The sequence below is a fragment of the Lolium perenne genome, chromosome 2, assembly GCF_019359855.2.
Source record: "Lolium perenne isolate Kyuss_39 chromosome 2, Kyuss_2.0, whole genome shotgun sequence".
In the NCBI taxonomy this organism is placed as follows: Eukaryota; Viridiplantae; Streptophyta; class Magnoliopsida; order Poales; family Poaceae; genus Lolium; species Lolium perenne.
This window is the reverse complement of record NC_067245.2, coordinates 329416067-329442726: the sequence shown is the minus strand read 5'-3', so window position 1 is coordinate 329442726 and position 26660 is coordinate 329416067. Positions and strand designations below refer to the sequence as shown.

Here is a 26660-nt window from a genome sequence, read left to right as displayed (position 1 = left end):
AAGTATATCTAGAAGCGATGAAAGTTCCTCTAAATATAAAGATCTTCATGTGGTTTCTTCATAAAAAAGTGATCCTTATAAAAAATAACTTGGCTAAATGTAATTGGCAGGGTTGTATTAAATGTTGTTTTTATGATTAAGATGAGATAATACAACACCTTTTTATTTCATTCCTTTTTACTAAGATGATTTGGATTGTTTATATGGCTTTTAATATACCCCACCCTCGAATATTACAAATATGTTTGGCAATTGGTTAAATAAGGTTGCGAAAAAAGAACAAAGTCCACATTACAGTTGGTGTGTGCTTTGCTTTGGGCGATTTGAAATGTGTGTAATGATTATATTTAATAGAAAATATTTTCCATAATTTTTGCAGGTTATCCTATTGGCTAAACATTGTATCCATATGTGGTCCTATCTTTAGCCGGGGGAGGAGTGCCATGCTATGGATAGTGGGTGCAACCGACTGACAATGGTAGCACATGAACTATGATGCTCTCGCAGCTGCCAGTCCTTTCACCAGTGAATGCTGTCATGGGATTTCTACAACCACTGCGACTGGCTGGCCGATCGTCGTTTGACATGATGATGCAAAGATGCTTCATGTTACTGCTTTTTAGATGGCTTATCTCTGTCGAGACTCTTTGTGATCCTTGAATTGTAATAAGATCATCTAGCCGCTGGATGTATCATTAATCTATATTTTTACTAAAAGAGGTTGTATGCATCAATTGATGCAGAAGTTGGGTTACCTCATTTCGAAAATATACTCTAGAGTTACAATTAAGTAGTAATCCTGAAAAACAATGTATATCTTTCCCTAATAATCAAGCAAAAAGAGTTTCCGTCATCCGTCAGAAATTACCCCTGTTTTTCGCGGAAATTACAGGATCTACCACCGCCAAGTAAAAAAACGTTTCGTCCGTGCAGACCGACTTGGTTCCCTTCCGTCCTTAGAGCATGTCTAACAGGCCCCTTATTTTTCTGCCCCTTAAAACGCGAGTAGAGGGTCCTGTATTTACATTTCGCCGGCCGAAAACTCGTCCGAGCTAGCAGACCCCGTATTCCTAAACTGTAAAAGAGCATATTCCTAAAATATGCCAAATTAATTTGTTTTCTTTTTTTCCTTATCTTCCTCCTCTCCTTCTTCCTCCTGTTGACCATTGAATCAGTGCTCCGCGTCGTGACTATGCCCCAAACATGGTAGTCATGTGACAATCATGTCCTATTTGGTAGTTCCGCGTCATCTATGGCATAACGCCTGTGGTGACTTCGTCAATTTCAAGATTCAATCCGCCGGCTCAGTCTTCCGGAGGTGCTCATAGGGGTAGGGTGTGCGTGTGTGCGTTCATAGGGGTGAGTGTATGCGCGTGTATGTGAGCGTCTGCGTTTGTACTGTGTTTCTCAAAAAAAAATTGTGGTAGTTTTTTGTCATTTACTCATCCAAGTCCCAATCTCATTTTTTCTCACGTCCTTCCTCTACGGCTCTACCAGTTAGAGCCGAACTGCTCATTACGCTGGACCCGGCTCAACCCAGACTAAAATCTATGTCTTCTCCCTAGACAGCCCGCGTCCGGTTTATCTTCTTCTCCAACTACAGCAGGACATGCCCCATGTCGTCGCATCAATCGTCGGCCGTTCCGGCTGATCTCCCACCGGGAACTACCGGATGCCTCCCACCGAAAACTGTTGGATGCCTCCCAATCTTCCATTTATCTGTTGTATTCACTCCTTCCGCTATTGGATGGTAACGCTCCCTGTCCCGATATCTTCCATGAGGCCACAATCTGTTCAGTTCTATCGATTTTAATGGTTTCCATTCGCTGACGGTAGAGATTGATCGTGTATTTAATCCTTAAGGTTGCCTCATATTTAAACCCCTAAAAAGCCCCTGCACTTTGTGTCTGTTGAGTGCGTTTGCTAGTGTTTTTGGACGAGAGCACACTCGATCTGAAAACCCGTACAACTACCCAAGTTCTTCATCTCATATGTGCTGGCCATCTTGCTGGTGATTTCATTATGTGCTATATGTATTTCGTGAAGCTCTATATCTAATGTTTATCTGAATTTCCCTTGCAGCATTCTCTCAGAGAGAGTTCTAATGATTTTAATAGCTTCATCGGATGCCTCGGTGATCTCTTCTCCTTGAACAGACTGCCTAGAATTGTGGTTGCCTGCCTTCCAATGATGTCGGATGTGAAGAAATTTCCACATCCGTCTCACATCTTGAATCTTCATAGGTCTTCATCTCTGTCTTTATTCTTTAGCCCTCCTTCTTTTGATTTCATTATCAATTCTACGTTTACAAGACTCTAGGTGTGGGCATATTTATCAAGTGAATTGCATTTTGTTTTCAGAGCTTCCCAGGTTATATGTGCTTATTGTCTTATATTCAACGCTCATCATCAGGGCACAAGGACTTCATCTCTTTCATTTTATCATGTACTATGTATTCTGTCCAGCTCTGTTTGTATTGTTTGAGTTTATTTGCTGGAGTTTCAGTTTTATGTATTTTTCCAACAAATTGTACACTGCCACATTGCTATAATATAATGATGGAGTTTCAGTTTCAGTAGATGCGTGGCTGCTGCAGCTGCGGGAGAATGCCCTGTGATGAGTGTGTGTTTCTGTTTCGAGTTGGACTTCTCTTGTACCTCCCCCTGTACCTCTCTGTACCTCCCAGCGGCCTGGCCGTTTTCATGTTGGAATAAAGAGTGAGAAAAGGACTTCAGGTGGGGGCTTTTGCTTCCCACCGTTGAGTTATCAAAAAAATATAATGATGGAGCATGTCGCATTACTTATTTTGTCGGTAATTTACCACCCATTCTATATTACAGTTGGATTACATGATGATGCCTTTTATTCAAAACTTTTGTGTTCAGAATGCAGATTCAACCATCCGCACAGTAGTCACATGGTCGATCAAAACAAATACCAGGGATCAGATTAGGAGCATTGAAGAAGTAGAAAAATCTGTGGAAATCGACAGCCAAGATTATGTTGAAAGCCCGAGAAAGAAGAAAATGGGAGAAGCCAGCGTGCAGGATCAGATGTACGGTGTTCTCCACCTCCTATTGGTTTTCTGAAGATCGACCTACATAATCATGAACAAAATCGGCTGTCTAGGAGCTGCAGAAAAATAAAACAAAGAGCTGAAGCGCTTAAAGTTGAGCCCCATGTTCTTTTCCACACACACTTGACAAGGCGAACTAATCGCGATGCTGAAAACTCATACTTGAGACTATCAGCCAGGATTTGAACCACGCAGCCACAAGTTTCTTTTTGTTCCTTTTCAGTAATTGTTCCCCATGGACATGTAATGTCGTGCTGATCTTTCAGCAGAGATAGCATTGAACATTGGCTTGGCTAAGCGAGATCCCACAAAAAAGTTACATAATTATTGACACGGATTATGCTGGGAAGTCTGCCATAATGGAAAGAAGATCGGGTTGTTCCATCTAAAAAACACAATATGTTACACTTGATGCTACATGACATATTCATTATTCTACACTTTCATTCCCTGCAATTTTTCCTCCGCATTTTGACATAGTTCTTGCTATTTTTTCCATACGCGACAATCATCTCTTATGTCCGCGGCAACGCGCGGGGAATCAACTAGTTCCTATAGGATCTATTAACTTGGCATGACATTTCAATCCTACACCTTTTCTACTCCTACACTCTTCATATTCCTTTGAATCAAAGGAACCTTTAGTCTTCTTCCAGCAAAACTTCATCAGGATGCATCCACAAGATCGTCTTCACATTTGGATCATCACTTCCCTGCACATACCAATACACACGAGCAATGGTTTATGCGCCCAGAATCGTGTTAATATTTGTAGAAACAGTAAACCATAACACCAAACATATGCCATTACCGTAAACAAACGTCTCAGCTCCCTCTTCTTGGCTTCCACCTGTAAAAGAGGGCGCATTTTACACATGTGGTTAGCAACGAAGCAGCAAAAGTGTTAAGAGGATCGACGGATCCTACATCATCATCGGAGTCGCTCCACTCTCCGTGACATCCGAATGACGAGCGCACATCCAAGTGGCCACCGATGTATTCATCTACATTGTGTGGGTGCTTAATGTTGACACTTCCATTGTTGGTGCAACCATAGCAGAGACCTTCATCGACAAAAAAAAAGTAAACTGCATAGTAAGTAACCAACCAGGCACCAACATATAAAATAATTGCTGACTAAGTAACTGAAGGTATAAGATTACGGTGCAAAAGCTCAAGTTATAGTGCCGCCCACAAAAATGTACTTTTACAACACTTATCCAAGGGAAGGGTCCAACATACCATTTTTGGTAGGACTAACCATGCGCAAACAACTGACCAACAATTCTTCTTGCTTTCCTTGTCGCACACATTTGACTTCCGCAAAAAACAGGTTGTTGTCGTTGCCACAATTGAAATCACCTGCTACTTTAGTCATGGTGAAATTGAGATGATAGAACCAAGTACGCTTCTCACAAAAATTTCGGTAGTGCACAACATCTTTGAGTTCATATGCAAGATCCTATGATAAGAAACATGGGTCAGATCAAGAATTCTTGCATGGATAAAACAATAAGACATAGGTCAATCCTTGTAGCAGGAGAAAGAAAGAGAGCGAACCCCGAGAAGATTGTGATCCTCATTATGCTTGTCCACCAAAGCTTCTACTAATCGGTGGACCTGACTACCGGTTTGCTCAGCCACAAGCCATTTAGAACGCTTCTTCCTTCTGCCGTCAGGCCAGTAAAGAGCTTGTTCTATGGCCATCTCAACTGAAGGAACCGCACCTTGGTTCACTAACCTAATATTGATCGGAGCATATTACATGGTTAGTAGCTTGTATTCTCTGAGAGTGGAGAATATGAAGTTACACTAAGGACTATATAAATGTTATCAGTAGGGCATCGATGAACTAGTTTGCATAGAAGGTTGCTGAAACATGCTATTAGTTAGCAAAAACAGAACAAAAATACTGTTTACACGCCTGTTCCCAGTCCACAATTCTTAGAAGAAAAACTATTCCTTCTTTGGTTTCAGATTGCACACTATTTTGATCGGTGAATAGAGCTTAACTTTCTGGCTATCACGATTAGCGGAAACAGAGCCATGTAGGGCTAAGTGCTAATCAAATGTACAAATTAATGCCCGAACAAAAAATATGAAAAGTGGTAGTACTTGTAGTTTCAGATTTTTTTTTTCACACAATTTCAGCAGGTTTCTCGCCAATGCAGTTTCATGTTCCACTAACTTGAGGTAGCACCGAAAGAGGAATATGCAAATTATTGTAACTCACCTTGCAAGATTATCCAGAATCTAACTTAAGGGTAATTTTGTTCTTAGTATCCCTACTCGCGTGCTTATCTTTTGTGGCCTACATCCCTACAAGGGCGGCTACATACATCATAGACGCATGTGGTTATTTAAGTAAACCCTGTTTGAATAAAAATCATCTGCAGGTTCGCACACAGAACAAGGGGAAATAAGTGATGCAAAGTCTATCAAGAGCAGAGTGGAGGAACTTTACAGTGTTGGATCCCGACGCTCGTGGAAATAGCGATCCATGGCGCTCTCTGCTTCCTCTGAACTCTGAAATCGCCCGCCGGTGTGAGGATATGTGTGGAAACATCCCCCGAGATCGACCCTGATGTAATATACGAATCCCCAGTCATGCCGTACTTGGCCCCAAATGCGTGACGAGCCTGATGGTGGCGAGGCCATAATGGTGTCCTGATCTGACTGCCGAGAGGAGGAGGAGGAAGTGGCAGTGGCAGTGCTGCCGGAAGATTTCTCCTCCAACGTTGCGGTGTTGGGCGACTCCTTTAGGTCTGCAGGTTCTTCCAACCTTTGCGTCGGAGATTGTGTAGGCCGCCGAGGCACATGCTCCACCACGTACCTGAACTCGAATATGCTGTCGCTGGAGAAGCAATCAAAAAACATTTTTTTTTTGTTCGATCAGTAAAGTAACAAATCGATTTATTGATCGAAGAGTGAAGTAATCAGTCGATTTTAGGTTTTAGCTAGAGGATTGGTGCCGTTGGTACGTCGAAGGAGGCGGCGGAACAAGGGGTCGCCTCCGGCGATGCCAGGAGAGGTAGATGTCAGCGTAGCATGCACGAACTGCGTCTTCGAGATCCCGGAAGTCTCGGAACGGCCCACCCGTGACCGGAAGATACCTGGGGAGGTAGCTCCTGTCCCTGTTGATGCGGACGTGGATCGTGATCGGCTGGAATCCGCCGCCGGGACTTCGCCTGGGGAGGGACTCCGGAGGAAGCTTCTTTGGCGTCATGCCTAAGAGCAGCTGGTTTGATTAGGGTTTCGTACAGTGGTCTCCTCTTTGATTGATCTGAGATCTCCTTGGCTATAGAGTGCCCATGAATTACTTATTTATCTATCTAAGGCCATGGAAAAAAATAGCGCGCTATTGCTATAGCGTTTCTTGACAGCCCACGCTACATCATTCTAATGCTATAGCGAATAGCGTATTTTCCAGTCGACACTATTTTATTATAGCACGTTAATTTTTTCCTTCTAAGCACATATATACGTATAACAGACCCTGCAGCTGGATCCAGTTTAACGACCCTGAACAACAAATGCGAGCTCTAGTCCTGTTCCTGATAAAGCGTTGCAAGATCATCGTGCTAGTCTGAGAGATATACGCTCTCCGTGTTTACGCAGTCTCCAGCCTTTATTTTAAATCAAAATTTGCTATGCTCAACCAAAAATATGGGCAACCAAACCTGCAATTCATACGTGGCCTTGTCAGTTAATTATAAACTACTTGCTCCGTCTATTAAATATGTCTTAACTTTATCTAAATTTAAATATATGTAAATAATATTTAGTGTCTAGACCAATTCAAGACATCTTTCATGGTAGTAATGTGTTCTATTCACTAAAGAGAGTGGCATTGGGTTTACGTCCAATTTAGCTGAAAATTTACTATAGCCGTGATCTTAAGCTCTTCGACATGTCTAGATTCCAGAATAATAAAGTTTATCGAAAAAATTACAAGATCACAGTTTCGTAGATAAAATAAAAGAGAAAAACGATGCTTAATTCCAAGGATTCCTAGATTACTCGCTAAATAGAACAGACAACTAAAACACCTAGAATAAAAATATTAAATCGACTAGCTCTGGGATCGACGTCCACTGTCGCGTCACCGGAGTCCTGGGCGGCGCCTCCATGGTGTATGGGCTGCCGTTGCTCTTGGCGCAGGTGCGGATCCCAGTGTTGCAGATCTGATAATCCGACGGGCAGCACACGGCGCGGTCTGTGCAGCTGGTGGTGCCCTTGGCCTGGCAGCAGCCCCACATCAGACACACATTCCTCCCCGCCGCGCACGAGCTATGGCGGTCACATTTCTCCGCCGGAGACACGGGTGTCAACACCGGCTTGAATTCTAATACGATCACCATAACATTACTTTTATGTAGCATTTAGTTTACCTTTTATACTACTGTATTTTGTTTACTCCCTCCGTCTCAGTTTAACAGGCGCGCACGTAGTTTAAAAAATTGCTTTGACCACTATTTTGGTCAACAAAATATAAAATATATGTCACAAAAATTATATCATTGTAAAGCTTTTGTGCGTACGAATCTAATGATATAGATTTTGTAGACATAAAAGTTATATTTTATTGACCAAATCAATGGTTAAAGTTTGTTTTGAACTGCGTGCGTGCCTGTTAAACCGAGACGGAGGTAGTACATTACTTCCTGAACATGTACTTTATTTATTGTACTATATATGTTTCCAATTCTAATATGAAATCTTGTAGTACTTGATAACCATTTGGTGGAGTTGAAGACACAACGCAACATTATTTGTGTTTTGTAGGTTTTTTGAAGAGAAAAGAACGGTGTAATTCTATATAAACCCTCGAATCACCCTTGTAGGGAAGACGCCCTTACTACGTCATTTTGCACTTGAAGTTGCAATAAATTGGTATGCATGTAGATTGGTTCCATCATATAGTGACACCGTGTTTAACAAATTAAGTGTTCCCGAAAATCAAATTAATTTACCACTAAATCACAATTTGATGCTTTATGTGATCAATAGCTTCCATTGGCGCCACTTGAGCATAAGAACTGATTATTTGCATGCAGTGGAATATGTAAGAACCATTTAACCAATAGAAGCAGAGCAAATCATCATGCAAATAGTTCATCGATAATCTCCTCATAAGCACCTTATATACTCTAGATTTTTCTTTTTTTATTATATCTATTCATGCACCAGATTCCTCACCAATATATTGCCAACCATACCCTTTAAAAATGTCTACCAACATTATGGATTTTAAATTTAAATGAGCAGACACAAAATTATACATATACACTATTGATACAGATGTCACATTTTATTTGTATGGATATGTGATTTTTCCAAATAAATAATCATATTTAAGTGAATTTGGTGGGCATATCCACTTAATATACCAACAAAACCGGAAAAATGCTAATTTCTTACGAAATATGGTCTAAACTTAGGAACAAATACAAATAATATTTTCATTGGTATAATTGCAACTTATAAAAAAGATGACAACAAGATTTAGGAAAATTGTTATATTTTTAATCATTACAACTAAGTACTATTGGTGAAAACAATGTATATGTTACATAAGTATAAAATTTTAGTGTATAAAGCCATTTGATATAACTAACAGTAATCTCCCAGCAGGGTTATGGGTTATAGTAGATTCACATATATAGATAAAAAACAATTGGGTACAGAATTCACACAGATGGAAAATTCTAGGCCACCTAACTTGAGGAACACCTGCCTTCAAAACCGTAGCCAATGAAAATGACCATATGATCATATAGTGACGGTGGATCTGGCACCTCCACAAGGAGTGAACCGTGTTCGCAACGAAGAGAGGAGGTTGCTTCTTCATATCGGTGTGGGCAAGAAAGTTTGATTCGATTTCAGTTTCTCCCACGGGTTGAGACACACAATAATAACAACTATAACAACCTCCAATGGCATATAGGAACGAGAGCTAGCAGTAGGTTAGTCTTGTTGGCGAGGATGACGAGACATTTGTTCGACGTTTAGGAGATACATCCTGCCATGGTAAATCTGGTCAAAATAGACCCTTCAAAATCCAACATCTCCAATGTTTGGGCCAATAGAGTTCATGAATACCAAGTAAGGTCTACTGGTGTAAGTACCCTCTGATGACGGTTAACAACAACGCCCAAAATAATCTTGATACGTTGGGACTCTAAGTGCAGGATGTTGTGTCAGCGGAGTATTTTCCTCACAAGGGTGACTCAAGGATTTAAATCGAACTCCCGGGAAAACTGAGCAAAGAGTATTATCTTCTCTCTTCTTCTAGCAACCCTACAAGTAAAATAAAAGCCTTGTATCGCCAACTCTACTGTGTGGTTATCAAACACAAGGTTTCGCGTAAGTAAATAAACACAAGTAAAAATAAAGCAAGTAAAACGAGATGAAATAAAGTAACTAAGTAAAAACTGTAAAGGAGTTGATTGTTTTTGATGTTTTGGATGCAAAGAAGAAAATTAAATATATTTTTATTTTAGATTAAAATAGTGCAGCAAATAGAAAACAAGATAAAGCAACATAAAGGTGTTTCTAATGATAAAAAGTGGACAGGGGTTCAGGGGTTCACTTGACTATTCTCTCTTTTAAGTTTTAGTGGATAATTAGTAATTCATCAATGAGATATGAGGATGCAAAACAATAATATGAGAAAGATATGTATTCATATGGTATCACATTGTAACATAGAGATGATGCAACACATCTCTCTCATACTCCACAAGAAAGGGAAAACTGCATGCAATCTGTATTAAGAATTAAAAGAGTATAGCCATAAGTATTTTGACATGATGTTTGAATATCAAATATGCTACCTTGACCAAACAAAATCATCACTTTTGTCACGTGATGAACATAGCACATGCATTCACTTTATTCCTAGTGAGGTAGCAAAAGAAAAGGCAAAGCCATAATAGATCATGAATCTGTATTACTATTCATTCACTAAAACTTCATCTAATACACACTCTCTTGCATAGATGTTGGATCAGAACATATACTTAAGAACTAGGAATATAATATGCATGTATCAATACATCTTACACATAATACGATCAGATCTCATAGCACAATATCATAGAATAAGGATCTACCACATACGTATTACAAATATGGCCATAATCATATGAGGCAGCTCATATGGCACTAAGAACTATGAAGCTCATATGGCGGTGATCCCGGTGGAGTTTTCCCCCTCCAATCTTCTCTGTTGCATCCTTCGTTTTCGTGTTTATGTCTTTCTGCGGCGCTCCCCTCCCGAGAACGCTTTGGGTCCATATAGATATAGTGATTTGTAGGTTAAAATACGTCGGTGACGAAAAGATCACGCGATTTGGACGATCGACGGCCGAAAGAGGGCAGGTGGCATGCCCTACATGTTTGGGCGCGCCACCCGGGCTCATTTGGGCCTTAGGCCCCTCCAGGTGTGCTTCCAGGTCCCAGGGTGCTTCTCCCGATGTAATAATGATGCTCCAAAAATCTCAGGTCAATTTTGACTCTGTATAGGTCTCTGAAAGTGAAAAATACACAAAATAGGGAATTCATGTTCTGCAGAGTTATAAACCAAATAAATATGATCATTGGTAAATCCCCATAAACCAATGTAAAACATGGCAAGAACATCATATATGTTGCAAATACGTGGGAATTCAATATGATAAAGGACAAAATTCTTGTATGCCCTTTACATGCATCAACATCCACAAGTTAACCTATGCTCGTCCTAATCATAAAGGTGATAAAAAATAACATGAATTTCGAGTTTATTATATATAGCTTCTAAATAATCATTCAAAGTATCACAAGGTTCAATCAATAAAGAATAACAATAAGTAATATGAACTCATCAAGTGATAACTTTTACATTCTACAAAGCATGCATAATAGTAAATAGCAATGTAAGAAACATGAATGATAAGTAGTATGAATCATAAAGCATTCTTAGGAGAATCCTATAGAATTGTTGGAAGCCTCTCTATCCTCTCTTTTCAGGAATATTTCTTTTGACTCTTGAACACAAGAAAGTAAGCAGGAAACGTATGTGCTAAACCTCCAACAAAATTAAAAGTAAAGAGAATAAAAAAAGATTTTGATCTATGCAATTCATGTCAACAATAATAATAAGGATGGGGTACCAAGTATCTCATGTAAGAAGATATCTATATGTCATGAGTTTGACATCTTATGAGTAACTGTTGCCTCATTTTCTTGAATGCTAAGGACTACACCTCTCGTTTCTCAACTTCGGGTTACCAAGAATTTTCAACATACATGTTTCAACCAAATATCGCAATGAGGTACGTTCATGCCGCCTGTGCAAAGGACCAAAAGATATGGGTATCTCAAAATATCCATAGCAGGACAATATGAACAACAAACGTTGAACATCCTCTCTAACTCTCTCTCACTTTTTTTCTCTTACTCTTTTTTTCTTTCTTTTTCTTTTATTTTATTTTTCCACTTTTTTCATAACTCTTTTTTTTTATTTTACTTGTTTCGTTGTTCCTATTGAGGATGCTCGTTGCTGAAACTTTCACCATAATTAAGCATGGCTTCGGTTAGCGGCCCATTGCTCTTCTCTAACAGTGTATGCATACTTATTCTTGATCTAACCTCCATTCTTTCCACAAGAGATAGCCATCAACAAAACAAAAGAAATGACAATCAACGCAGGGTGCAATACCCTGATGGTGCAATGATGAAAGACTTCCCCGGTAAATACGGTTACGGTCTAGCTCATTACTCATAATCAGTCAAACCCACAACATGCATAGTGGTATTTTCCGTCCACATCTTGCTTTTTATGAGCCTTAAATTACACAAAAAAAGATGTTTTGAAAAGGTTGGAAGCACAACACTGATGACCCACAAGTATAGGGGATCGCAACAGTCTTCGCGGGAAGTAAAACCTAATTTATTGATTCGACACAAGGGGAGACAAAGAATACTTGAAAGCCTTAACAGCGGAGTTGTCAATTCAGCTGCACCTGGAAACAGACTTGCTCGCAAGAGTTTATCGATAATGTGATTTATAGCAGTAGCAGTAGTGAAATAACAGCAGCAGAGTAACAAAGACATCAGTAGTGATTATAGTAAACAGTAGGATTAAAATACTGTAGGCACAGGGATGGATGACGGGCGTTGCATGGATGAGAGAAACTCATGTAACAATCAAAGTAGGGCATTTGCAGATAGTAATAAAACGGTGTCCAAGTACTAAGCAATCCATAGGCATGTGTTCCGTAGATAGTCGTACGTGCTCGCAATGAGAAACTTGCACAACATCTTTTGTTCTACCAGCCGGTGGCAGCCGGGTCTCTAGGGAATCTACTGGAAATTAAGGTACTCCTTTTAATAGAGTACCGAAGTAAAGCATTAACACTCCGTGAACGCATGTGATGCTCACATCACCGCCTTCCCCTCCGGTTGTCCCAATTTCTATCACTTTGGGGCCTCGGGTTCCGGACAACGACATGTGTATACAACTTGCAGGTAAGATCATAAAACAATGCATATCATCATGAAACAATAACATGTTCAGATCTGAGATCATGGCACTCGGGCCCTAGTGACAAGCATTAAGCATAACAAGTTGCAACAATATCATCAAAGTACCAATTACGGACACTAGGCACTATGCCCTAACAATCTTATGCTATTACATGACCAATCTCATCCAATCCCTACCATCCCCTTCAGCCTACAGCGGGGGAATTACTCACACATGGATGGGGGAAACATTGTTGGTCGATGGAGAGGCGTCGGTGGTGATGATGGCGATGATCTCCTCCAATTCCCCGTCCCGGCGGAGTGCCAGAACGGAGTTTCTGGTCCCGAGATGGAGTTTCGCGACGGTGGCGGCGTACTGGATGGTTTCTGGCGACTTCGACTTCTCTTCTCGCGTTTTTAGATCGAAACCCTTAAGTAGTCCAGAGGAAGGTGTCGGAGGCCAGCCGAGGGGGCCACACGCTAGGGCGGCGCGCCCCCCTCCTGGGCCGCGCTGGCCTAGTGTGTGGGGGCCTCGGGCCTCCACCAGGCTTGCCCTTCTGGCTCCGTAAATCTTCTGGAAAAATAAGACCTTCGACATAAATTCCGGGGATTTTCCTGAAAGTTGAATTTCTGCACAAAAACGAGACACTAGAGCAATTCTGCTGAAAACAGCGTTAGTCCGTGTTAGTTGTATCCAAAACACACAAATTAGAGGCAAAACAATAGCAAAAGTGTTCGGAAAAGTAGATACGTTTTGGACGTATCAACTCCCCCCAAGCTTAGCTTATTGCTTGTCCTCAAGCAATTCAGTTAACAACTGAGTGCGATAAAAGAACTTTCACGAACACATTTGTTCATATGATGTAAATATTCTCATGATATGGACAAGTACTTAGGCAATTCATAATAAGATACATGCAGATAAGATCATCTAATAGCTATGTCAATCATGGAAAGGTACCAACGAATTAATAATAAGCATCATGAATCATGTCTATCAGCAGGATTTCAATGTTCATAAAAGGGTATGATAAAGTGGTATCTCGCTTGCCCGTATTTTGAATAGCAAAACATAAATGCTCAGGCACCTCTGAAGTTCATGGAAAGACTAGAAATAGAGATTGTCAAAGATAAAAGCATCAAAGTTATACCACAGTCAATCATATTTTGGGACAAGCATATTATACTAAGAATGACAGTTGTGCTCTCAAGAAAGTGCTCAAAGAAAGGATGGTGACACAACATAAAAGTAAAAGATTGGCCCTTCGCAGAGGGAAGCAGGGATTAACATGCGCTAGAGCTTTTCATTTTTAAAACAGGAGTAAAATTATTTTGAGAGGTGTTTGTTGTTGTCCACGAATGGTAATGGGTACACCAACTACCTCGCCAACCAGACTTTCAAGAGCGGCTCCCATGAAGGACGTTATTTCTACTAGCAAGGTAGATCATCCCTCTTCTCTTTTGTTTACACATGTACTTTAGTTTTATTATGAGTGACACTCCCCCCAACCTTTTCTTACACAAGCCATGGCTAACCGAATCCTCGGGTGCCTTCCATCAATCTCATACCATGAAGGAGTGTCTATTTGCAAAATTAAGTTGCGTACTGACGAATCAAGGCAAAACATGTGAAGAGAATTATTAATGAAGTTATTAATTGGGGCTGGGCACCCCGTTGCCAGCTCTTATTATGAAAGTCTGTCAAAAGTAAATGACAAGGTTGAAAGATAAACACCATATACTTCCTCATGAGCTATAAAACATTAACACAAATTGAGAAGCATTTTGAAGGTTTAAAGGTAGCGCATGAGAATTTACTTGGAATGGTTTGAAATGCCATGCATAGGTATTTATGGTGGACACTTTGGAACAACTTAGTTTTCAGGGGTTTGGAAGCACGAGCAGCGTTCCCGCTCAGTACAAGTGAAGGCTAGCAATAGACTGGGGAGCGACAAATCAAGAGAGCAGTCACTGTCATAATCATGCTTGCGGCAAAATAAATTAACGGAGGCATAAAAGTGATACAAGAACTCTGAGACAAAGTAAATCATCGAGGCTTAATTGACTTTTGTTTAGTCATATGCATGCGTGAGCATGTGCCAAGTCGATTCAAATGAATTATTCAGAGGAGTATACCATAATGTCATACCTATTTATGAATAAAACAATGCAAGCAAACATTCATGACATGCTACTCATATTAATAAACTGGAGCTAAACATGAGAGATCATGAACTACTAGGCTTTCTTAAATGACATATACCTCACATGAACAACCTAAGCATGCTCACATGGATGAGTATATGTACAAAAATGAAAACAAATAGAGTTCATACCAGCCTCTCACCACAGTCGAATTGTCGTAGATCATCATTATTGCCTTTCACTTGTGTAGCTTGAATAATATGAAATGAAAACCACGCTCCATCCACCGAAGACCATTGAACTCATAATAAACTTTACAAAACCAAAGAAGAACAGCAAATATTTTTGGTGTTTTCGAATTGGAAACAAGAACAAAAGGGAACAAGCAACCAAAGCAAAATCTTTTTGGATTTTCTTATAGCAAACCAACGATAGCAAATAAAGCAAAATAAGAGCAAGAAACCAAAATAAACAAGTCGTGAAGAGAAACAACAGAAATATTTTTGGTCTTTTTGTGTTTTAGGAAAGAAACAAAGCAAAAACAAGAAAATGAAAACTAGAAGAGTCACATAAACACAAAGCAGCAGGAATTCGTCAACTTGACAGCAGTACAGTAATCGATTTTTAAGAAATTCTTCCGCTGCTCAAATCGAAAAGTGTTCAACAAATGAAAGTTAGATAACAACCTGGGGAACATGCACAAAAACTGGCTTCGCAAAATAACGTTCTGGCTGTTTTTGAGATTTTTTTTGGTAACAGTCCAGAATCTGTTTTCAGGCAGCTCTTCCCCAAATATCATCTCCCTCTTATTAGAAAACCACTTAAAGAAACTAGACAAGTATATACAAGTATCCAGCAACTATAATATGCAAAGAATGAGTGATGCCGGTATACCTCCCCCCAAGCTTAGGCTTTTGGCCTAAGTGGAGCTCAACCCCAGCGAGGGTCAGTGTTCCACGCCGGTGGATCATACGTGGCGTAGTCGTAGTAAGGTCCCGGTGCAGAAGAAAAGGGCGAAGGCTCCACATGCCCAAAATGTTGATGCGAAGAACTTGTTGCATCGGATGACGAGTCAAGGTGTTCCTCGGCCTCCTCCGTGCCATCTCTTGCATGATGGCCATCTCCCTCCAAGTATGCATTCAGTTCACCTTCCGTGACTGACCAATCCTTCCTGGAATCAAAGTCAAACAGAACAGGTGCAGGAAATCCTACTAGTCTTTCAGTTTTCTTAGTTGTTCTCCAAGTTTTCTTATAAAATGTTATCTTGTAAGACAGGTTACTCAAATTAGACAAATCAGAAACAAATTCATGTTTGATCATGGAGACTATGTCAAGTTTCTCTACGGAAAGCTGAATATCAAGATGGTGAGGTTCTACACCATGCATAGCTAATAAACGAGAGGCGATGAGACCTCCACAAATTCCTCCCTTCTCACGATTAGTAGCAAGTCTATAGGCTATCAAAGCTCCCAAATTATAAGTCCTATCACCTTGTAATGCAGCAGCTAGAAAGGCTAAATCTTGGATAGATAACTTACTGGTATTCTTTCTAGTAAGAACGCACTTGGTGATGAAATAAGCAAAGTAACGAATAGCTGGGAGTTGAATACTACTGATTTTACCACCATCCTCTGAGAAGCTTCTTCCATGACAAATCATCTTGTAGAGATTCAAGAGCTCTTGCGGCGATCCCCTCATCTTCTCGCACGATCCCCATTGCGGCACTCTAATGGCTGCACAAAAATCATTGAAAGGCAAGTTGACAGTTTTATTATAAATTTTGTACCGAACCATGGGGTTAGATTGAGACCAATTTAATTCAAAATCCTGCACTACAGACATAGTCAATTTTGCATATTGGCATGGTTCATCAACAACAAAATCATCCAACCCTGCACGGGAAATTAGATCTTGAACATCTCGCAAGATTCCTGCACTCCTCATAAAATCTGTGCATGGGTAGTAAGAGGGGTATACTCCCTCTTCGCGGCGAACTCTCATGACTTGTTGCACCTCCAATTCTTGTTGGTTTAGTTGATGCCTATTCCACTCCATTTTCTGAAATTTTCAACAAACAATATAAAACTTGATTTGGTGACATATAATTGAGGGAGACTACTATAGGAACTTGCTAGAGTACTAAACATGCATCAAAACTAGTTTCTACAACTTAGAACAAGCATGCAAGCTTACTAAACATATTACCTACAGCAGCAAAATATTCAAGATATACTCAACCAAACAAAATTTTACTTGGATAATCGGAGGAGTCACATACCGGAGAGCAAATGTGCCAAATTTCAGACAGAAATCTGGGCTGAGCAAAGAGATCGAGAAATCTTGAGCTCTTGAGCAGAAACACGAGTGAGAGAAAACTGGTGCTGGTTTTTTCGGGAGAGAGAAGAGAATGGGAGGAAGAGATGAATAAGTGAGGCAAGGAGGGGCCCACACAACAGGGTGGCGTGCCCCCCTTGCTGGTCGCGCCGGCCTGTGGGGTGCCACCCTGGGGTGCCCCACTGGTCATCCCCAGGTGTTCCCAGGTGCGTCTTCGAAAAATAAGACCAACGGTATAATTTTTGTGAATTTTTGAAAACTTTGAAAAATGCACATTTCTGGGTATTAAATTTATTATTACTGGGCAGAAAAAGATTTTGAAATTTCTAATTAACTAAAGAACTTTACAAAACAAAAGTGCTACAGCAAGTAGAACAAGTGGAGGAAGAAAGAAATGTTGTTTAGCTCCTCTATGCATATAAAAAGTATTTGTTAGCAAGGTTGATCAAGTCTTGCCACCAAATAAATTTTACATAGCATAAGAAGAAATAAACCTCAAATCAATCATGTTACCTTGAATTGTATTGATATGGATCCAATCATAGTATTTTGATATCCTTCTTTAGGTCATATATAGGACAATCAATAGCTCCAACTTTAATAGTTCTCACATTATAAATGGTATTAACTCCACATACTTTATCAATCCTCTTGGGAAAATAAACGGTATGCTCCTTGTCATCAACATTGAAAGTAACTTTTCCTTTATTGCAATCAATAACAGCCCCTGCGGTGTTAAGAAAAGGTCTCCCAAGAATAATAGACATATTATCATCTTCAGGCATTTCCAACACAACAAAATCTTTTAATATCAAGCAGTTATTAGTAACTTGAACAGGAACATCCTCACATATACCAACAGGAATAGCAGTAGATTTATCAGCCATTTGCAAAGATATATCAGTCGGTATCAACTTATCTAAATAAAGTCTCTTATAAAGAGAAAAAGGCATAACACTAACACCTGCTCCCAAATCACATAGAGCAGTTCTAACATAATTATTCTTAATCGAACAAGGAATAGTCGGTATACCTGGGTCGCCCAACTTCTTTGGAACTTTGCCATTGAAAGAGTAATTAGCAAGCATAGTGGAAATCTCCTCATTAGGAATTTTCCTTTTGTTAGAGACAATATCTTTCATATACTTTGAATAAGGAGGCAATTTAATAGCATCAGTCAAAGGAATTTGCAAGAATAAAGGTTTCATCCAATCGCAAAATTTATTATAGTGTTCTTCTTCCTTTGATTTTAGTTTCTTAGCAGGAAAAGACATTTGCTTTTGTACCCAAGGTTTTCTTTCATTACCATGTTTCTTAGCAGTAAAATCTTCTTTAGTATACTTTTTATTTTTAGCATGCTTTTCAGGTTGATCTTCAACTTCTTCTTTATCAGAAACATCATTCTTATCATTATCATTATCATGTTCATTGCCACTTTCAGTTTCAGCATCAGAAATAGAAATACTATTAGGATCATTAACAGGTTCAGAGGATTCTACAACATTTTTATGTTTCTTCTTCTTTTTCTTAGAAGGAGCACTAGGTTCAATTCGTTGAGAATCTTGTTCAACTCTTTTAGGATGCCCTTCAGGATATAGAGGATCCTGAGTGGAAACACCGCCTCTAGTTGTTACTTCATAAGCATGTTTCTCTTTAGAATTATTTTTTAACAAGTCATTTTGCACTTTAGTGAGTTGATCAATTTGAGTTTGAACCATATGAAAATATTTAACAAGCATCTTAACATCATTGGAGGTTCTCTCCACAATATCATGCAATTTGCTAATAGCTTGAGAATTTTCCATTAAATGATTCTCTACTCTCATATTAAAATTTTCTTGCTTAACAATATAATTATCAAACTCATCTAAGCATTGAGCAGGAGGTTTTGAATACGGAATATCTTCCCTAGTAAAGCGTTGAAGAGAGTTTACCTCAATCATGGATGAAGGGGGAATTATCTTACATAAATCTTCTATGGGGGGTAAATTCTTCACATCTTTTAATGGAAATTTTTTTTATTCGTTAAAAAAAATTTCTTCACATCTTCGGACGTAATACCTTTCTCCTTAAGAGATTTATTGGCTTCCCTCATATCTTCATCATTTAATTTAATCAAACCCCTCTTCTTCAATATTGGCGTCGGAGTTGGTTCAGGTGTAGTCCAATCATCATGATTCCGACCTATTTTAGCCAATAATTCTTCAGCTTCGTCTGGAGTTCTCTTCCTGAAAACACAACCAGCACAACTATCCAAATATGCCCTAGACTCAACGGTTAGTCCACTATAAAATATATCAAGTAAATCATGCTTTTCCAAATCATGTCCAGGTCGAGCTCTGATAAGAGAGCAAAATCTTGCCCATGCTTCAGGCAATTTCTCTCCATCTTCCTGGTCAAAGCTATAGATTTTCTGCAAAGCAGCATGTTGAGCACTAGCAGGAAAGTATTTCCGAAAGAAAACATCAAGCAAACAACTTGGACTATTAATAGAACCAGGAGGCAAACTATTATACCAAGTTTTAGCATCATCCTTTAATGAGAAAGGAAAAAATTTAGCAACAAAATAAGTACGCATCTTGACATCATCAGAAAACAAGCTACTCATAGAAGAAAGTTCATTCATATGTTCTGCAACACTTTCTTTTTTAGTACCACAAAAGGGTGTTTTCTCAACAATAGCTATATGAGATAGATCAAGAGAAAAATCATAATCTTTATCCTTAATGTTTATAGGAGATGTGGCAAATTTATGATCAGGAGACAGCTTATATCTAACAGTATGTTGTGCGAGAAACTTTTTAATTTTTCTTGCATCAGTAATAGCATTGCATTTATCAATGAAATCATCATCAAGCTCCACATAATCCTCATCAGGATCATCACTAGAATAATCAACAGACTCAGGTGAATTAACAGGTGTAGTAGCATTTTCATTAGGAGTTTCAGTATTTTCAATTTGTCTAGACCTAGCAATTGTAGCATCTAGAAAAGATCCCAATGAACCACTATCATTAAGCACAGCAGAAACATTATCAATATTATAAGAATTTTCAGATTCAGCAGAAGTACCAGCAAGTGAAGCTTACGGTGGTGAAACAAGTTGACTTATCACAGATGGTGAATCAAAAGTAGCAGAGGTACTCAGAGTTGTACCTTTTCTTGTAGTGGATGGTAATATGGCGACTTTAGAATCGCGAGATTTACCCATGATGGAGAATTTGCAGCGAACAATATCAATCCAAGTGAACTTCCAAATAAAGCTATGCTCCCCGGCAACGGCGCCAGAAAATATTCTTGATGACCCACATGTATAGGGGATCGCAACAGTCTTCGCGGGAAGTAAAACCCAATTTATTGATTCGACACAAGGGGAGACAAAGAATACTTGAAAGCCTTAACAGCGGAGTTGTCAATTCAACTGCACCTGGAAACAGACTTGCTCGCAAGAGTTTATCAGTAGTAACAATTTATAGCAGTAGCAGTAGTGAAATAACAGCAGCAGAGTAACAAGACAGCAGTAGTGATTATAGTAAACAGCAGGATTAAAATACTGTAGGCACAGGGATGGATGACGGGCGTTGCATGGATGAGAGAAACTCATGTAACAATCAAAGCAGGGCATTTGCAGATAGTAATAAAATGGTGTCTAAGTACTAAGCAATCCATAGGCATGTATTCCGTATATAGTCGTACGTGCTCGCAATGAGAAACTTGCACAACATCTTTTGTCCAACCAGCCAGTGGCAGCCGGGCCTCTAGGGAATCTACTGGAAATTAAGGTACTCCTTTTAATAGAGTACCGGAGCAAAGCATTAACACTCCGTGAACACATGTGATCCTCACATCACCGCCTTCCCCTCCGGTTGTCCCAATTTCTGTCACTTTGGGGCCTCGGGTTCCGGACAGCGACATGTGTATACAACTTGCAGGTAAGATCATAAAACAATGCATATCATCATGAAACAATAACATGTTTAGATCTGAGATCATGGCACTCGGGCCCTAGTGACAAGCATTAAGCATAACAAGTTGCAACAATATCATCAAAATACCAATTACGGACACTGGGCACCATGCCCTAACAATCTTATGCTATTACATGACCAATCTCATCCAATCCCTACCATCCCCTTCAGCCTACAGCGGGGGAATTACTCACACATGGATGGGGGAAACATTGATGGTCGATGGAGAGGCGTCGGTGGTGATGATGGCGATGATCTCCTCCAATTCTCCGTCCCGGCGGAGTGCCGAAACGGAGTTTCTGGTCCCGAGATGGAGTTTCGCGACGGTGGCGGTGTACTGGATGGTTTCTGGTGACTTTGACTTCTCTTATCGCGTTTTTAGATCGAAACCCTTAAGTAGTCCAGAGGAGGGCGTCGGATGCCAGCCGAGGGGGCCACACGCTAGGGCGGCGCGCCCCCCTCCTGGGCCGCGCCGACCTAGTGTGTGGGGGCCTCGGGCCTCCACCAGGCTTGCTCTTCTGGCTCCGTAAATCTTCTGAAAAAATAAGACCTTCAACATAAATTCCGGGGATTTTCCTGAAAGTTGAATTTCTGCACAAAAACGAGAAACCAGAGCAATTCTGCTGAAAACAGCGTTAGTCCGTGTTAGTTATATCCAAAACACATAAATTAGAGGCAAAACAATAGCAAAAGTGTTCGGGAAAGTAGATACGTTTTGGACGTATCAAACACACACACACACATTATACTTAGAATATGAAGTGCTATATAGGTAGGTATGATAGACATTGGATTGAGTTGATCTTGAAAACAAGTCTATGCTTGTGCAGGAATTCAAATTTTTTGGCTAGAAAGAGATCTAAAAGCATGCAATAGTATCCATAGACTATTCATTCATCATCAAACAATGTTACTTAAAATTAAATATCTATGTATACTAGCAAAAAGTAGCATTGAATAAGGCACATAACAAATCACCACTAAATAAAGCATGTGAAACTAGACATACCATACATTTAAACGTTTAGGCATTCTTATTTTTCTTTTATAATCAGGTAACTTAATTTACTTTGAACATTCAGAGAAAGAGAGTTTGGTCTAGTAGCTTATGCATATTTATTATGAAGACTCAATATAGACTCAATATAGATTCAATATGCTGCTCCTTTTATTTTAAAAACAAAACTAGACACAAATAAAACAACGTCGCTTCAATTTTTTGCGAAAAGTTTATGTTGCTAAAAAAATAGAGTTTAGTGGTGCTTAAACCAGAAATTTTTAAATGAGTTCAGTGGGGTTTCATGGAAATCCCCAAGCTTATGATATGCATCATACTTTAATTATCTTAGTGTGATATGTCTCCATTCCCTGTGAAAAACTACAACACAAACTTTTCTTCCCATTCTTTTTATGGGGTGACATTAGAGGTACAAAGAAAACATGTTTTCTGCTATTTTTCTCACAAATAAAATTATATCTTCATGAATTAGAGAGCATATAATTTTCTAATCATTCTAGCATATCAAAATTTTCAAGTAAAATCATTTTGATACTCAAAAGAATGGATCTAACATTGGAAGGCAGAATCTATCCAAAAAAAATTGCTGCAGCAAAACTAAATTTTTAGCACGACCTAGACACATCAGGAATTTTAGCAAATTTACGTGCATATAGAGGATGAAAAGTTATAGCTACTGTGAATTTATCAGTATTTTAGGAGTTACCAAAAAATAATAAAAATTATGCACTAAAAAGTGCAGCGCAGAAAACAACAACTCCATATTACGTTTCCAACTTTAAACATCCAAATGGGTAAAAACTTGATAATTTATTTAAAAACCATAGAGTAAACTAAAACAAAACTAGCATGCTACATCAAGCATGCAAAAATAAAAACCAAATAAAAACATCTCATGTTTCCTCCCGTAAAGGTCTTTCTTTATAACTATATAACTATGCTTACTTACTTGTTTCAAGTGTCATGAAAAATATGTGGTAGCATGAATGCGAACTCCTTCTTCCTCAGAAAGTGTTCCATACACTTCTTGTGTCGGAATTGAAAATTTACATTTCCTTCCTTAGAATCAATGATAGCTCCCGCTGTTCTCAGAAAAAGGTATTTGAAGGATTATAGGACTAGAGGTATTTCTCTCCATGTCCATAACAATAAAATCAATAGGCACATATGTCATATGCAATTAAAGCATTACATCATTTAATTTTCCTAAAACATTTTTGGTTGAATCATCAGCAAGTAATAAATCAATAGAGCATGTTTTCATATTTTTTAGATTAAGTAACTCATATATCTCTTTTTATATGACAGAAACACTAGGTCCTAAATCTTGGGGATTAAGATCTTGGGGATCCACGCATCCCTAGGCTTAGATGGTATCATAGCCTCATTATTGTATATTTGAATCTTTTCTTTAATGACATAGCTAGCAATATAGGAACCAAAACCAGCTTGATTGACATTAACAGTGGGATCTTTAGCAAATTTCTCAAGTATAGGAATCAATTAATGCAAGCTACATTTATCAAGATCCAAGAGTGGTTCCCTAGCTTCACTAAGCATTTTAACTTCTTCAATTTGTTTATCATTAGCAAGCATAAGAGTTTCTTTTTCATCTATAGCATTTAAATTTTCCCAAGATTTATCTATAACTTTTTGCACATATAGTAGCATATAGTGAGTCTCATGATAAGTCTCATTTGTTTCTATTGCTTTCTTTTTAAGCCACTTGGAAGTGCACACCGTTTTGGTAATAAAGTCTTCACTAAAACCGGCTTTAGTGATTGGAAGCATGGTTACAATGCATTTCCCGATCATATTAATTGGTGGTGTAAATAGTAACCACAATATTCATTGGTCAAGGCTTGGCATTTCTTGGCCATAATGAAAATTTTAGTTCATTAAACAAGGGCAACTTCAGGAAAATGGTAGATTGGTATAAAGAAAAGGATGAAGAGGAAAGATCTAAATATTGCGCATGCAATAGAATTAGTTAGTGATGTGAAAGATCGGTAGTCCCTATGAGAGAAAATGGCTGAGATGACTTGTTTCATGAGGTTCAATAAATTTGGATGGAAAAGGGTATGCTGGTTATGCATATAGATGAACAAATATTGGTCGGGGTCAGTGGAGGCTTTATGGGATGAACTATACTAACCTTCATTTCAACAAAGAGGAGACCTTATTTTTCGAGTTGAATGAGACTTTTTTTAATTGTCTTCCGGCGCGCCCAGTTCTTTGAAAAAATCCAGGATCCTCCTGTGTAAGGATAGCCATATTAAGGATAGGGATCAAGGCACTAGGCCGCCCAACAGACATATTTAGAAAGCAGATGTTGCAATTGCATCAGTTCTCCACCATCGCGTGCCAATGATGTGTTGGTTATCGGTTGTAGTAGGTGTATTTCTTATTTTCTTCGGTCATTGTTGCTAATCGCTAGCAAACGGAGCTGTATGAGACTCGATTGACAAACCAGACAAGAACTTGCGCTTAACCTCCGCGCATTGTGCTTTTACCTGATCTGTTAGAGCATCTCTAGCAGATACCCTCAGCGTTGTACTTGGACCCGAACTGTGATCGTGATCTCATTCGGAGTGTGGGAGTTTTGCGGCCGTACGTCAAAGACTCAAAGCTGCTGTAGGTTCTGAAATTTTGAAATCGAATCGTGTTGCACCAAACTCCCTCGCCGTGCCGGTCTCGTCCGGTACACCGATCATAACCACTGCCGGCAAGACCAGGCTTGTATATAATTACGAGCCTTAAGGACGACCAGAACCACGAGAGAAACCAAACAATCGAACGTGCAGCGCGATCGATCTCGCCACCACAACGACGACGATCTAGACGAGCCAGAGAAGTTGAGCAACCGCGCGCGTCGGCCATGGCAAGCCATGGCGCGGCCGTCGCGGTGGCGTTGCTACTCATCATCCTCTTCGGAGTCGCGTCACCGATGATCTCCGCCGCGCGCGTCATTGGCGGCGACGCGTCGGAGCACGGGCTGACGCGGCGGACGGAGGCGGAGGCGCGGGAGATGTACGACCTGTGGCTGGCGCGGCACGGCCGCCTCTACAACGCGCTGGGCGGCGAGTACGACCGCCGCTTCCGCGCGTTCCGGGACAACCTCGACTTCGTGGACGCGCACAACGCGCGGGCCGCGGCCGGCAAGGAAAGCTTCCGCCTCGGGATGAACCGCTTCGCCGACCTCACCAACGCCGAGTTCCGCGCCGCCTACCTCGGCGCCACCGTCCCCAACGCCCCTCGCCGCAACGTCGTCGGCGAGCGCTACCGCCACGACGGCGCCGAGGCCTTGCCGGAGAAGGTGGACTGGAGGGAGAAGGGCGCGGTGGCGCCCGTGAAGAACCAGGGCCAGTGCGGGAGCTGCTGGGCCTTCTCGACGGTGTGCGCAGTGGAGGGCATCAACAAGATCGTCACCGGCGAGCTCGTCACGCTGTCGGAGCAGGAGCTGGTGGACTGCGCGCGCAACGGGCGGAACAGCGGCTGCCACGGCGGGATCATGGACGACGCCTTCGAGTTCATCGCACGGAACGGCGGCCTCGACACCGAGGAGGACTACCCCTACACCGGCAGGGAGGGCAAGTGCGACCTCGCCAAGAAGGGCCTCAAGGTCGTCTCGATCGACGGGTTCGAGGACGTGCCCGCGAACGACGAGCTGTCGCTGAAGAAGGCCGTGGCGCACCAGCCGGTGAGCGTCGCCATCGAGGCCGGCGGGCGCGAGTTCCAGCTCTACGAGTCCGGCGTCTTCACGGGGCGGTGCGGCACGCAGCTGGACCACGCCGTCGTCGCGGTGGGATACGGCACGGAGGAGGACGGCAGGGAGTACTGGATCGTGCGCAACTCGTGGGGTCCGGGCTGGGGCGAGGGCGGCTACGTCCGGATGGAGCGGAACGCGAGCGCGACGACGGGCAATGTCGGCAAGTGCGGCATCGCCATGTACCCGTCGTACCCCGTCAAGAACGGGGACAACCCGAAGCCGGCGCCGGCTCCGACGCCCGTGTCGCCGGCGGAGAAGTGCGACCGCCACAGCTCGTGCCCGGCGGGGAGCACATGCTGCTGCACGTACGGCGTGAGGAACGTGTGCCTGGCGTGGGGGTGCTGCCCGGCCAAGGGCGCCACCTGCTGCAGGGACCGCGCCGTGTGCTGCCCGTCGGACTACCCGGTCTGCAACGCCGGCAGCCGCACCTGCGCCAAGAGCAAGGGCAGCCCGGACACCGTGGAGGCGCTGCCCAGGACTCCGGCGACGCGACAGAGGACGCCCATCCCGGAGCTAGTTGATTTCATATTTTCCTTCTAGGTTTCTTTTTCTAAGAGTTTTAGCAAGTAATCTAGCAGAATCCTTGTAATTAAGCGCCGTTTTCTTCTTTTCTTTTACCTCCGAACTATGATCTTGTAAATATTTCAACGGTTTTGCTAAGTCTCAGGTGACTGAGAATTTCTTAAGTCTCAGTCACCCAAAAAAATGTACATGAGTTGCACATTTCTGGCTGAAAAGTGCAATTGCACTTTTCTGCCAGAAAAGTGCAACTCGTTTCAGTTGCATATTATTTTGAACTGCAGTTGCACTTTTTTGAGGTGGCTGAGACTTAAGAAAATC

At 41.0% G+C, this 26660-nt stretch overlaps 2 protein-coding genes across 2 annotated transcripts; one reads left to right on the top strand and one right to left on the bottom strand.

Annotated features, from left to right (window-relative positions):
* Positions 1–3717: 3717 nt before the first annotated feature.
* Positions 3718–6302, bottom strand: LOC127329747 (uncharacterized). The gene is made up of 6 exons (XM_071825821.1): positions 6190–6302; positions 5541–5930; positions 4637–4817; positions 4338–4538; positions 3888–3926; positions 3718–3789 (listed from the first exon to the last, which is right to left on the bottom strand). Exons 1-6 carry the CDS (start codon positions 6300–6302, stop codon positions 3718–3720), a joined length of 996 nt encoding a protein of 331 aa, XP_071681922.1.
* An 18627-nt stretch (positions 6303–24929) lies between these two features.
* Positions 24930–26360, top strand: LOC127330881 (cysteine protease 1-like). Its single transcript, XM_051356949.2, has one exon. The coding sequence runs from the start codon at positions 24930–24932 to the stop codon at positions 26358–26360; it is 1431 nt and encodes a 476-aa protein (XP_051212909.1).
* Positions 26361–26660: the final 300 nt, after the last annotated feature.

Coding starts and splice junctions, on each gene's coding strand:
- LOC127330881 (XM_051356949.2), top strand. CDS start 24,930: ATGGCAAGCCATGGCGCGGCCGTCGCGGTGGCGTTGCTACTCATCATC.
- LOC127329747 (XM_071825821.1), bottom strand. CDS start 6,302: ATGACGCCAAAGAAGCTTCCTCCGGAGTCCCTCCCCAGGCGAAGTCCC. Junction 5,931..6,189: donor GACAGGAGCTACCTCCCCAG/GTATCTTCCGGT, acceptor TTGCTTCTCCAG/CGACAGCATATTCGAGTTCA. Junction 4,818..5,540: donor GAGCGTCGGGATCCAACACT/GTAAAGTTCCTC, acceptor GATCAATATTAG/GTTAGTGAACCAAGGTGCGG.